This window comes from Leuresthes tenuis, unplaced genomic scaffold (genome assembly GCF_036924035.1).
Source record: "Leuresthes tenuis unplaced genomic scaffold, fLeuTen1.0.hap1 SCAF_1, whole genome shotgun sequence".
NCBI lineage: Eukaryota > Metazoa > Chordata > Actinopteri > Atheriniformes > Atherinopsidae > Leuresthes > Leuresthes tenuis.
Genome location: NW_027325355.1, coordinates 23,694,326 through 23,707,465, shown reverse-complemented (window position 1 = coordinate 23,707,465; position 13,140 = coordinate 23,694,326). Strand labels below are relative to the sequence as shown.

At 42.5% G+C, this 13,140-nt stretch overlaps 3 protein-coding genes across 4 annotated transcripts; 2 read left to right on the top strand and 1 right to left on the bottom strand.

Moving 5' to 3' along the window:
- Nucleotides 1-914: 914 nt before the first annotated feature.
- Nucleotides 915-2,427, top strand: LOC140291022 (uncharacterized protein C8orf74-like). Its single transcript, XM_072379387.1, has 2 exons — nt 915-1,133; nt 2,176-2,427. The coding sequence occupies exons 1-2, from the start codon at nt 1,086-1,088 to the stop codon at nt 2,425-2,427; spliced, it is 300 nt and encodes a 99-aa protein (XP_072235488.1). The 5' UTR covers nt 915-1,085.
- A 149-nt stretch (nt 2,428-2,576) lies between these two features.
- On the top strand, nt 2,577-4,280 carry LOC140293849 (uncharacterized protein C8orf74-like). Its single transcript, XM_072379560.1, has 3 exons — nt 2,577-2,817; nt 3,743-3,892; nt 3,998-4,280. Exons 1-3 carry the CDS (start codon nt 2,632-2,634, stop codon nt 4,238-4,240), a joined length of 579 nt encoding a protein of 192 aa, XP_072235661.1. The 5' UTR covers nt 2,577-2,631; the 3' UTR covers nt 4,241-4,280.
- Nucleotides 4,281-5,008: 728 nt separating this feature from the next.
- On the bottom strand, nt 5,009-11,043 carry LOC140274599 (L-threonine 3-dehydrogenase, mitochondrial-like). Of its 2 annotated transcripts, none has more exons than XM_072370053.1 (10): nt 10,950-11,043; nt 9,849-10,040; nt 9,704-9,746; nt 9,457-9,527; nt 8,100-8,249; nt 7,843-8,015; nt 7,657-7,747; nt 7,445-7,537; nt 6,348-6,524; nt 5,009-6,277 (listed from the first exon to the last, which is right to left on the bottom strand). In XM_072370053.1, exons 2-10 carry the CDS (start codon nt 10,030-10,032, stop codon nt 6,138-6,140), a joined length of 1,122 nt encoding a protein of 373 aa, XP_072226154.1. In that variant the 5' UTR covers nt 10,033-10,040; nt 10,950-11,043; the 3' UTR covers nt 5,009-6,137. The 2 variants fall into 2 exon arrangements, with proteins under 2 accessions (XP_072226154.1, XP_072226079.1); XM_072369978.1 differs by having other exon boundaries at nt 5,010-6,277; nt 9,849-10,037.
- Nucleotides 11,044-13,140: the final 2,097 nt, after the last annotated feature.

Here is a 13,140-nt window from a genome sequence, read left to right as displayed (position 1 = left end):
ACGGAGGTAAAGATGAACAGAGGTTCAGTAATCTGCAAAAAAACGTGTCTACAAATTGTGGATCAATTTCAGAATAATGTTCCGAAGAAAATCATTCAAATGAATAGATTACATGCCTGTAAAATAGTTTAAGAGTAAGACAGGATGGCTTGGCTGACAAGACTATCCAAATCCAAAAAAAGGGGTTATTAAGTGATTATTAAGACGGATGCCCAGACTTTTGCTTTTTCTTACAAAAATAAAAAGTGAATTTGGATAAACATCAAATAAATATGTCATTTTTAGCTTTATAGCTTTTGGTGGTGCGTTGTTTTTTTTAATTCACACATTTTAATGTGACCAGGGATGCCCAAACCTATCATCCTAAAAGATAATAAGGTGTAGAAATAAATTAAAGGCCCATAAAGGTTAATTTATATAACTTTTAAACCCAAATAGATTGGCCCGAATACACACCTCACCCTCTTTCTGTTAGTCATACAATAATTTCTCAAAATGATAGCGTGTAAAGCTTTTATTTCTACCCAACTGACCGGAAATTAGAAACAACAAACCCTCTCGCTCATCTCCTCCGCTTCATTTGCGAGGAGGAGGTGGAGAAAATAACAGGCATGGGAGAAGAGAGAAAGGCGGAATAGAAGAGGAGTGGGATTCACATTAAAGAGGATTAGCTACCAGAGCCATCTGTGGCCCTGGACTTACAAGCCTTGTCAACAGCCATTTTATTTTAACACACTGAGACCTCATACAGTTTTAAGGACGAGGATACATAGCGTTTTTCCCCCTTTTCTCAGAAATTCTAGATTTGGACGGTCTCCATTACACCTTGGAAACAACAGAAATAACTGACCTAAACATACGCAACAAACAGCTACAGATTTATCGAGCAATATACTACAAACAGTTGGTTAATTCAGAAACTATTTGTCGCTAAACAATCGAGAGAATATTCACAAATTCCATCACCTGAAAAACGTCGCACGTTTTAGCGACGTCATCACGTCCACAGCAGCGGCGTACGCCCTTCTTTCGTAGCCGCGTCCGTCTCTCATGGCAACCGAGTGCACTTGAGTGGCTTATCGAGGATGGATTCTCTTACAAAGCGTGAGATGACACAGATAGCCAAACTCCAGGTAGGCAGGAAGGGAAATCACACCCGAGGATTTAAATTAATAGATAGAAAAAGCCCGATAATTCATTCAAACACTGCAGGAAAATACAACTGTGAAACACAGACCGAAACAAAGTGAACGGGGCTAGAGCTAGCTTCAAGCTAATGCTTCATTTATCATGAATCATTGTATTTCTGTCCCTGAAAGACCTTTAAACTCTCTGAAGTGTATTATTTAAGACAGAACACTGACTCTGCCAATTAATCCTTAATCCTCCTGTTTAATTTTATGTCGTATTATGTCACCAATCCTCTACTTTTAGAGGAATTGTTTAGTCTTTTTTTTTAACTGCAGTTTTTGTTATTCTACACATCAGGAAGTATTTTGAAAAGCCAAACCCAAAATATTGTTTATTTTGGCTGGTATGAAAATGAAAGCAAAAAAGATTGATTTTTGACGTTCACCTTGACTTTCATATTTAATATTTTGTACTGTTAAATTAATTTCAGTTGTTAGTATGCACCAATTTTTATCCAGCAAAGAATATGTGGAAAACCTTTCCTGTGCTGTAGCACACTTTTAAAGGAAGAATGGGACAAATGAACGAGTGAAACTTCTCATCCTAATGACTTAAAGGGCTGTGAGAAGGAACAGCAGCATTACAAAGTGGTAAAGCTTTTTTAATGTGCTCCAGGACTAAAATGGAAGAATAATGGATTCATATCAACATGTGAAGCAAAGCTGAAGAAACTTAATGAGTTCATAGTGTCTGCAGTGAAATAATAGTCACAGTAAATGTGGAAATCGCTCGTTTGTTTGTGTATATTTTCAATACCGTCTTAACTTTCTCTGATTTGTGATATGATGCACGCTATAAACTTTATTGTTGCCATGTAAATAATCTAAAGGGTCACACGAGCAAAAAGGAGAGAAGAGAAACTAACGTTTGGCACAGATACGTATGTTTAATGAATTAAATAACGCTCCCAAAGGCTTTCTGCAACATGAGCACAGAGTGCAGGGCTTTTTTAATGCTAACTCATCACAAAAACTGTGATTTCAGAGGCATGCTGGTGTGCAGAGGCTCAGCCTTCACTTCCCGTGGCCCGAGTTCTCTGACCAGAGGCGGAGCTTCCACCAAGAGTTCGTATACGACGTCTTTATGTTCACCAAGAGCCGTGGCTTCTCCTGGCCTGATGTGATCCAGGCGGCCGAGCTCGCCAGAGGCATCTTCCCACAGCTGGATGGTCGCAGCAGACGGCATTATGCTGTGCCGGTCATGAGTGAGGATTCTGCAACATGTGCACAAATTTAATGTGAAATTTCATGTTTACACCCTGACTTCTGACTCTGAGGGAGTCATTTTAAGTGAGTCATTCCCTCAGTGACCTATAAAAGGCTCCAGTGCGTCGGCTTGGAGGCTTTTCTGGCTCTAGACGGCACACGTTTAACAAACCTCCTCCCTTTCTTGTGTCCATCAGATCTCAATGTGCACAAGCTGTTGTCCCCACTGAGACACATGCTCTTTGAGCATCTACCAAACCTGACTCCTGTCCACCACCATGGGATCGTCCACTACCTCACAGATACCTGCATCAAGAGGAAGAGGCTCTTCCAGGCGGTGATAGGTGGAGCAGCCAACGTGGCCATAGGCCAGCTGCAGCTGGAGGTGAATCTGCCACCGACTCCCTGTGCTTTAGCAAAGGTGAGGAAACCCCTCGAAGCACTTCCTGTTGCTTCCTGCTGTCCTTTTATGAGCCAGGGACCCGTATCTGTGGCTCTTTTTATTTCATTCACCCGACATTTTGAGACTTTCTTGCTGTTATTAAACATGGAAAACGGACTGGATTCAGCAGCCAGGCTTCACTTTCTTTAGTTCTGCTAAAACATTGGGCCCAGAACTAGTCCTGCAGCTTTTAGAGAAGACACATGACGTGTTACAATGATGTTTGGTAGGGATTTATTGTATTGTGTTAAAAAAAAACATTATTATCGTGGAGAATAATCCAGAAGATGCTTGAAAAAGTGAGAAAACGTTCAGAGTTTAACCAGGTGATGGGAAGCTGGACGTTTTGCAGACTGAATCTGCATTTTTGTGTTTTATGGTTGTGAATTTTATGATTTTTGGGGGATTTTTCCACTGAAAGTTCAGGTTTAGAGTTCAGAGATGTCGTGAAATCTGAATTTAATCATGTAAAATATTCAAAAATAATCTTCTAAACTACATTCATGCACAGAATATCTTTTATATCTGTGATTTATATCAAAACATCAGCATATTTGTGATCTTTTCACACAATCTGACCGTCATTGCGTGGGCATAACTTATGGAACTCTAATACACTCCCATTATGTTTAAACTCTGAATTTTGGCTTCAAATTCTGAGGCGAGGGGTCTCTTTAACCTGCCGTAAAACTACAGAATACACAGTAGATTAATAAGGACTTACTTGTTTGTAGACTTGTGACTGAGATAGATCTTTCTGATAACCAACACAGCAGACTTGGTTTGCAAACTGTGTGGCTGTGCAGTTTAAGGATGATACTTGGAATGAATTTAAAGGGCGTGATGAGTGTCTCGACTTCCAGAAGTGGCCCCTCCTGATCAGAGAACTGTTATCATGCTGCAGGGGACAGATGTGGACAAGTGGGAGACTCACATTCGGCACAGAGCAAGACTTTTCTCCAGCCTGCAGCAGAAGGAAGGAGAGCTGAGACGTCTCAGAGATGGGCCTCGGGTCACTCTGGAGGGTGGCAGTCTCCCAAAGGACAGGCGACTGGTAGCTCACAAAAGCATTTAAAGTGCCCGAAAACCACCGAGAGCCTTTAAATTCAGAACAGATCCTTCATAACCTGACGAGTATTGTGTCTGCTTCCCTGTGCAGAGCATTTTGGAGTTGGTCCGGGCTGAAGTTCGAACATCAGAAAGCCAGATTGTGGCGACCCTGAACCAAGAGGCCTCGCTGCTCATCGACATCGTGCTTCTCAAACTGCAGCAGGAAGGTTTGGCCACAGGGGGGCAGCCCGGCACAGCTCCTCCTCACACAGGTTCCAGCAGCAAACACTCCAAGTTGCAAACATCAAAAACTAAAGCGGGGGCAGAGAAGGAGGCTGGAAAGAGTGTGTGAGGGCGGCGCCTCAGTGAATAAAACCCGCCGGAAGAAAACACCAATGTTAAAGTTTTATTTTGCTTATGGGTGTTCTATGGGAAACTGTTTTAAGCATTCATTTGTCAACTGATGGACTGGAAATATAAAAGACTCCCTGAACCAATGAACTTAACAGTCTTGGATTGATTCTGCCTGTTGAAGGGCCCCCACTTCAGCCATCAGACTGAGACACAACCTGTTGTTGTTGGTTCTATTTAAGCCGCATTTCTGTAGTTTTTTTGTCTCATTTTGATCATTTCAGATCTTCTTTTGGTCATTTTTCGAGCCTTTTATTTAATCTCTGCCTGTTGTGTGTCTAATTTTTCTTCTTCTTCTCTTTTCTGGAAACTTCATGATCTCCTTTAGTCGTTCTATGTGCCTGTGGTCATTTTGCATCTTTTTATTGTTGCTTTTTGTCACATTTTTGCTCATCAGCCTCTGCTCAGCATGTCCACAGCTGTGGTTTACAGTCGTGGACATTCATTACAGAGCAGGGATGTCAAACTCCGGTCCTCGAGGCCCGCTGTCCTGCAGGTTTTAGATGTTTCACTGCTTCAACGCACCTGATTCAGATCAGTGCATCATTAGCAGACTTGTGCAGAACTTAACAATCTTTCGAAGACATCCTTTTAATCTGAATCAGGTGTGTTGAAGCAGGGAAACATCTAAAACCTGCAGGACAGGACATATGTGGTATAGAGCATGTGTGGAGGGTTACAAGGGAAAAGTGCGAAAATACAGCATCTTATAAGGATTTATTTAAAAAAACAACACAGAAACATCCTTCTGGTTTGACAGGAAAAGCTCCAAAGAACAGCATAATAAATAAAATCAACATAAAAACCACTGCCTTTATTCTAGAAAGTCTTAGCTTCTGAAAAGAAAACAACAGAACAGTTTAAATATACATTACATTAAAAAACACCAGTGCAAAAGTCAAGCAGCTCTTACAATCTAGTCTCCTTTCTTTCCCTGAAAATCCACCAGAAAGCTGCAGCAGGCCATGGCGCTACGTGGAGTTCCCGGTTTTAGAAACTGTATCAGAGGTAAAGTGTTTGTTGAGGACAGCAGATATTAACTGGTTCTGAGGACAGCAGAAGTGCCTCTTAAGGCTTAGAGTACAGCAGGCTGGCAGCACAACGGGACTAATTTATGCAGACAAACCTTCAGAAAGAGAGCTGAAATCATTACATTACCTTGCTGTGATACTCTTGTGGCATATTAAGCACAAAAGTTGGATGGATAGAGAAGAGAGAGGAAAAACATGGGAATGAGGTGGACAGAAGGGAGAGGAGGGCGGATACAAAATCACAAATCAAACATGTGATGGTGAGTGGTTTGGAATGTTTTCTTGCCTGATATTAAGGTCTACAGTCTTGATCCATCCCTCATTTTTTAAATATTTTGCTTCCAAGCAGCCAGACTTTCATTTAATCATCAAAATCATCTTCAGCAATAGTTCTCCAGCCTTTCTGAAGGTCTTTCACAGTTCTTCTTTGGACATTAGCTGCTTTTTCTCCCATTTTCAGTCCAGTGCAATGACAAAAGAAGTGGACTAAAAATCAGTGGCAACAGGTCTTCTGGAGGGATGAATCCTCCCCAGAGCCCGGACCTCAACATTATTGAAGCAGTTTGGGATGTCCTTCAAGAACGTTTAAAGCAATATATCAAAGCACCAACTTCACCATTTCGTGGCAATGTAATAATAAATGAGGGTTGGCTTAAGACTTTTGCACAACACTGAATGTTTTTACCATGAACATATGATGTAAGACTTGATGATTTTGATAAGACACAACAATGAAGGCTAAAAACACTAAAATTCACATTCACTGTCAAATGAAACTCTTCTGTGAAGCTGCCACACAGACGCAGCTCAGTTGGCTTCTGCCAGCTGGCTTCCCTGAGTGATGTGTGCCAGCATGGTCTGCACCAGCTCTGGAAGGTCAAACTCGTGCTTCCAGCCCCAGTCTCGCCTTGCAGCGCTGTCCTCCAGTGCCTTTGGCCAGCCGTCCGCTGCAAATAACAAAAGTTATTTAGTTATGGTGCAAAACCAAAGCGTCAGCACATACTTGAGAAATCTCACCGATAGCCTGCCGAACAGGATCCACATTGTAGGTGACCTTGAGGTCAGGCAGCACTTTCTGGATCACCTGAGCGAGCTTCTGTGGAGTGAAGCTTATGGCGTTGATGTTATAGGTGCGGCTGACAAGCGAGTCTGCCGGAGCCTCCAGGAACTCCACAGTAGCCCTGATACAGTCGTCTGGACAGCAGAGGGGAACTCAGGTGAAGCTGGCATCACTCGTTAAAGGGGAACTCCGGTATTTTTAAACCTGGACCTTATTTCTGGCATGAAATACGTTCATCTACTCACCGAGAACAGTTTGGTGAAAGTCGGCGTCGGAGTAATGGAGTGAACGGGGCTTAGAGGATGCAGCCTCCAAATAAGGCATTATCTGTCTTTATTTCACCAATACTTTAAGAAGAATGAATGAATGAACGTGTGCTATAGCTCTGTTAGCTCATAGCTGCTGTTATGTGGCTACTTGCAGCTAAAGGAGAGCTAACGGAGGGATTTCTACACAGGCACTCTACTGGGACCACTTCATCCACACGCCCCCCTGCAGCACAGCTTATTTACTCCGTGCTCTGTGACAGTCGGCTAACTTCACACAGAGTTTGCTGCTGATAGTTTTGTGCAACATGGCAGGATATTTATCAGATTTTGACGATGTGAACGACGACTTTGAGTACGATGGACGTTCTTACCGGAGTGAATAAACTGTGCTGCAGGGGGGCGTGTGGATGAAGTGGTCCCAGTAGAGTGCCTGTGTAGAAATCCCTCCGTTAGCTCTCCTATAGCTGCAAGTAGCCACATAACAGCAGCTATGAGCTAACAGAGCTATAGCACACGTTCATTCATTCATTCTTCTTAAAGTATTGGTGAAATAAAGACAGATAATGCCTTATTTAGAGGCTGCATCCTCTAAGCCCCGTTCACTCCGTTATATGGATCCTGAGGAATCTAAATATCTTCTGAAGGACGCCGACTTTCACCAAACTGTTCTCAGTGAGCAGATGAACGTATTTCATGCCAGAAATAAGGTCTAGGTTTAAAAATACCGGAGTTCCCCTTTAAAATGTTCCTGATATTTCATCATGTAATACGAGGGGCTGGCATACCAATGTACATCATAGGAAGCTGCGTGTCGCTGCGCAGGTAGCACTCAAAATGACCGGTCTTCACTGCTGCGTGGAAGATCTGGACGGCATAATCTGTGAAATGAATTAAAAAAAAACGAAATATGCATCAGTGAAATCAGACAGCGATCAAGTTTGGCTCTGGGGACATCTTCAACAGCTTTGTCCACCATGTTCCCTGCATCCTTGTTCACCTGTGGTTCCTCCTCCAGGCTGGGAGTCAGCTGAGATAATGCCTGGATACCTGAGGCAGCGGAAATCCAGCCCATACCTGTGGTGGTAGTACTGAGAGACGAGCGAGGAAGAGGCTCAGAGAGATTGTGCCAAAAGGAAACACAGGTGAGTATTTCGAGAGCTGAGCTCGTATTCGTGTGTCTTACCTCACCCATCAGCTCTGCATGCACTTTGGAGACTCCATAGATGGTGCGTGGTCTCTGCACGCACAGCTCGGGGGTGGGATCCCTGGGGGAAGACGGGCCAAAGGCACCAATTGTGCTGGGGACAAACACACGCAGACCGTGTTCGGTTGCAATGTCTAATATGTTGTGGAGACCTATGAAGAGAGAGAAGCTGTGCATGAGTGCATTGCACGTTACCCTGAGAACTTAAACCAATGATCACTTATGACGGCGGTCACCTGTGATGTTGACCTCCTTCGCCAGTGCGACGTTATTTTCCCCCACGGCGGACAACACGGCAGAGTAGTGTACCAGCCAGCTGATGTTGTTGTTGACCACAATCTCCCTGAGGTTTTTATAGTCCAGGATATCTGAGAAGATGAATGGACCTGTGCAGGACACATGTGTCAAAACATCTACTGTATGATCTGCCTTTTTCTGTCTGACGTAGGTCAAAATCAGGGTTTTTACTGTCCTGAACCCCCAGGGAGAGCTGAGAGCCTTCAACACATTTCAAACAAAGCTCAAACAGTAACGTTTTACCACTTTACTGTCCCCAAAGAAGGTTTCCAGACGTTCATTTTCTGCTCCCATTCTTCCAGAAAACACATCTTAAAGGGGAACTCTGGTATTTTTAAACCTAGATCTTATTTCTGGCATGAAATACGTTCATCTACTCACCGAGAACAGTTTGGTGAAAGTCGGCGTCCTTCGGAAGATATTTAGATAACTGGAGATCCATATAACGGAGTGAACGGGGCTTAGAGGATGCAGCCTCTAAATAAGGCATTATCTGTCTTTATTTCACCAATACTTTAAGAAGAATGAATGAATGAACGTGTGCTATAGCTCTGTTAGCTCATAGCTGCTGTGTTGTTGTTATTGGGGCTATCGGGGGGCTTATAGAGGGCTTTCTACACACTCGTCTACTGGGATGATGTCATCGAGGCCCGCTGCTGCAGCACAGCTCATTCACTCCGGTAAGAACGTCCATCTTACTCAAAGTTGTCGTCAAAATCTGATAAATATCCTGCCATGTTGCACAAAACTATCAGCAGCAAACTCTGTGTGAAGTTAGCCGACTGTCACAGAGCACGGAGTGAATAAACTGTGCTGCAGGGGGGCGTGTGGATGAAGTGGTCCCAGTAGAGTGCCTGTGTAGAAATCCCTCCGTTAGCTCTCCTATAGCTGCAAGTAGCCACATAACAGCAGCTATGAGCTAACAGAGCTATAGCACACGTTCATTCATTCGGCTTAATGTATTGGTGAAATAAAGACAGATAATGCCTTATTTAGAGGCTGCATCGTCTTAAGCCCTGTTCACTCCGTTAATCCATATAACGTATTTCATGCCAGGAATAAGATCTAGGTTTAAAAATACCAGAATTCCCCTTTAAGGTGTGCAAAGGGTTGTCGTTACTGCATTTTCTATCCACTGGGGACAGGTCAGGACTGCAGGAAGCTCAGCCCAGCACTCATTTATCCTCATTACTAGCCTCAAATTTAGGAATATGCTGCAGGGTTAAAATGAAAACATGGATGTATTTGAACAAATGACATGAGGCTGGTGAGAAAAACCATGAAACTTGCACACACCATTATCGTAGACATGGTTGGGGGGTTTCCGGATGTCAGACAGGATCACATTGTTTCTTCCAAATTGCCTCCTGAAGGGGAAACATAAACTCTATCACTTCAGAGAAATGTAATTAACAAGCAAATGAGCACCAGGTCTTTATAAATCACTGTGATATTATCTGTAATAACACATCAAACATCCCAAATAACACCATGTTTGATCAAGAAGTGCCACATTTTGATACTTTGATTATTAACTACTCACCTGAGCAACTTGGCAAGCCCGACCCCCAGCTGCCCGAGCCCACCTACGGTGATAAAACAATAAAAAGTGAATGTTATGAATGTTTTCGACGTGATATTACGACAGAGAATGAGAAGAAATGTCAGAAAAGTGTCCAAAAACCAACCTGTGATGAGGATTTTGGGTTGGTCACCAGCGGTGCACGATGAGGCGTGAGATTCCCCAAAACCAGAGAGGTGGTGGGCAGAGGAGCTGAGGCTACGTCCTGCACAGATCAGCCGCTCAACCCTGCAAGGAGACCTGCTCCCAGCATGCACCACTGCACCTCTGATGAACTGCAGCAGCATCATAAAACCTGCTGTCCACAAAGGCAAAAGGGTAAACACTGTGTGTGCATCCACCTCCTCAGCTTAAATCCACAACACTGGAGTACATTACTATTAATTATAGCAAAATAGGTCACTGAGCATATGCACGTTGATTATAAATGTCAAATATGTACAATAACAGTGCAACCTCGTGGCATTTCTGTATCTAATCAATAATATTCAAATCAATTACTCTAATACTCGTGTATTTTTCATAAAAACTGTCGAAATAAACACATTCCATGCGAGTCGAGTCTTGCCTAACCCCATCTCAGATTAGCCTCTTAAAGCCTGCTGCTGACTTCTAAATATAGACTTAATTTTTATGCCAGACCACCTTTAAGTTTAAGGGGGTCAGCCGGATTAATACGGCCAAATCCTCCACCCGTACGGCTGCGAAACGATGCAGTTCTGCTGTAGATATCACAATGTTTCTGGTATTAAAGTAGCGAAGAAAGCAACCCTTTACCGTGTTACTCAACTCCGTGACAGGTGCCGGTTAACAAAAAGGGAACTTGTTAATTTACAATTAACGACCTGACAATAGCATCCAAGCTCGGGCTTTAAAGGATGCGCGAGCTCGAAAAACCGGAAACCCTTATTGATTAATGAGCTTCTTGATTTGTGGATCAATGCGACCGTTTTGCCTCGACCAGCGTCTGTACGCACGTCGCTAACCATCCCAGGATGACCTAATCTAACGCGCACCAGGCCTCATTCGGACACCATTTAACTCACCCCACCCCATTTCGAACGTTGGGTAACGGTAACGCCTCGCGATCATTTTAACCGTTGAGCTTTTGCTTAATCCGCACGAGCTCCAATGGAGCCAAACAGGCTGAAACGGGCAACGCAGGCTCCAAAAAAACCGGCACAGTGAAAGCTCGTTTATCTCTTACGTTGACGTGAGGTGGGAAGCGAAAGGACGACTTGAAAGTTCTCCAGGTATCCTCTTAGCGAACATGAAAGTTGTCGCGTGCGAAAAATGTATCTGTCCTATGATTGGCTGTCAGCTCGGGAGGCTTGGCGACCGAACCCAGACGAGCCTACCGCCCCCAAACCATATACTTCCTGTTAGAAATTTCATATTAAAATCTCTAAAACTGTGCTGCTGATGAAAGGATAATAAAATTGGCATGTGTGTGGAAAATATGCAGAGGAAGGCCACCATGAAATAAATATCTAATTTAGGTTTTTGTTTATCTTGTTTTAAGAGACTAAATGATTTAAATGCGTTATTTAGTTGTGGGGAATATGCTATTAAATTGAAAGAGCCAATTAATTGACCTCTATTTGTGGACTTATTTAATGGTGTAATACCATTTATCACCACACAGATTGGATCACGTTCATCTTTCAATACAAGCCAGAGGGGCGCTGTTTCACCCATTTCACATGTCAACTGTCCGTAGTAGTTTCTGATTACCAGCATAAAGATGTTTTGGAAACATTTTAGATTCGGTATGGTGAAAAAATAACGTCAGATGTTTTTTTAACAGTCTAAAATGTTTTAACAGTCTAAAAACGAAACACATTTATACGCTGATAATCAGAAACGACCAGGGTTTTGTCGACTTGTGAAATGGGTGAAACAGCGCCCCTCTCGCTCGTAATGACAAATGAACGCGGTCCAACCTGTGCGGTAGGAAACGGTATTGCACCCTAAATAAGTCCACAGATAGAAGATAAGAAGCTAAATGAACCCAGTATCAAACAATGTACTGTTTCTGTCACCGCAAAACTGTAAGAACACGTTAATGAAATAGAAATTGTCTGATGAATTTTGACTCCAACTTTAGACTAGCATTTCAACACGACACATAACATATCAAAATTATCTTAATTAGTCTATGGCGTGCCTATGCTAGCTTGTTATCCCACAGTTGCTAATGGTATCAGCTAACTTTGCGCTTTTGTTTCAGGTCGGTTAATTTTTAATAACAGCCATGACAGTCAACCAGTAAACTTCAAGACAATTAGTCGAGAGGATGTAACATGACATGGAAACTTTGACATGAAAGGTAAGAGTGTTTTGTGAACTTCTACGATAAAAGGTGAGTCCAACACCTGTACTTTATGCTAGCTGTTTTCTCCTGTTAATTGTTTGTGTGGTTTCGCCTCTTAGTTGTGTTTTTATAAAGGCTCACTCTGTTTTGACTCAGTAGTGTTGTTGCTGCTGTCCACACTGACACAGTTAGTGGGACACTGTCTGCTGAGGTCTTTGAAAAATGTAATTGTTTTTGTCTTAAATAGTCATTGACATGATGATTAGGGATATGTAAATGAACCAAGGCTGTGTTTGACCACCAAGTCCACACTCAGAGTTAATGAGTAAGCCTCTAAAAGTGTGCCCCCTGTGGTTTTGAATGTGCAGAACTCACAACTGCACGTACATGGTCTGCTTTACACTAAATATATTAGATACACAGCATCACATGGTTATTAAAATCATAAATTGGCCATAAGAATTAATTGTCTGTCGAGATGTTGTGAACGTTTATTAGAACAGTGACAAGTGTGATTAAGCTAAGATGTATTCATGCAAGCCCAATAAAATTAACATAACGCATTTCCTCCTGTAATTAAGATGAAACCGAGTGTCAGTTATAACCTCACCTCTGGTAATTATCTACAAGTGATTTATTCTCTGCTGCAGTGGAGGAAATTAATCTGTGTGTTGCATCTCTAATTTGATGGTGGACAACTGACACAAAGTAGACAGATGCAAACATGCATGTGTAGCTGAACTGCATCTAACAAACTACTTTAATTGTTTCTAACAGTTGACTTCTCGCCCTGTCAGTTAATCAGGAAAATTATGAAGAGTTTTTATCGGTGTCTCTCAAAGCCTGTGATGACATCCTGTGTTCTGCCCACAATCCAAATATGTTTTCCGTTAACTCTCTGAGTAAAGAAACCAAGACAAATTCCAAGAGCCAGAGGCAAAGCATTTTAACTTGTTAACCAGTAATTATCAGATTGGAGTTCTGTGGGAAAGTGCGGAGGGACTCCTCATTTCTTTATGTATTACAAAAATAAGAAAAATAAGTATTGAAACATGAAACACATTCATAAATGTAAATACAGAAT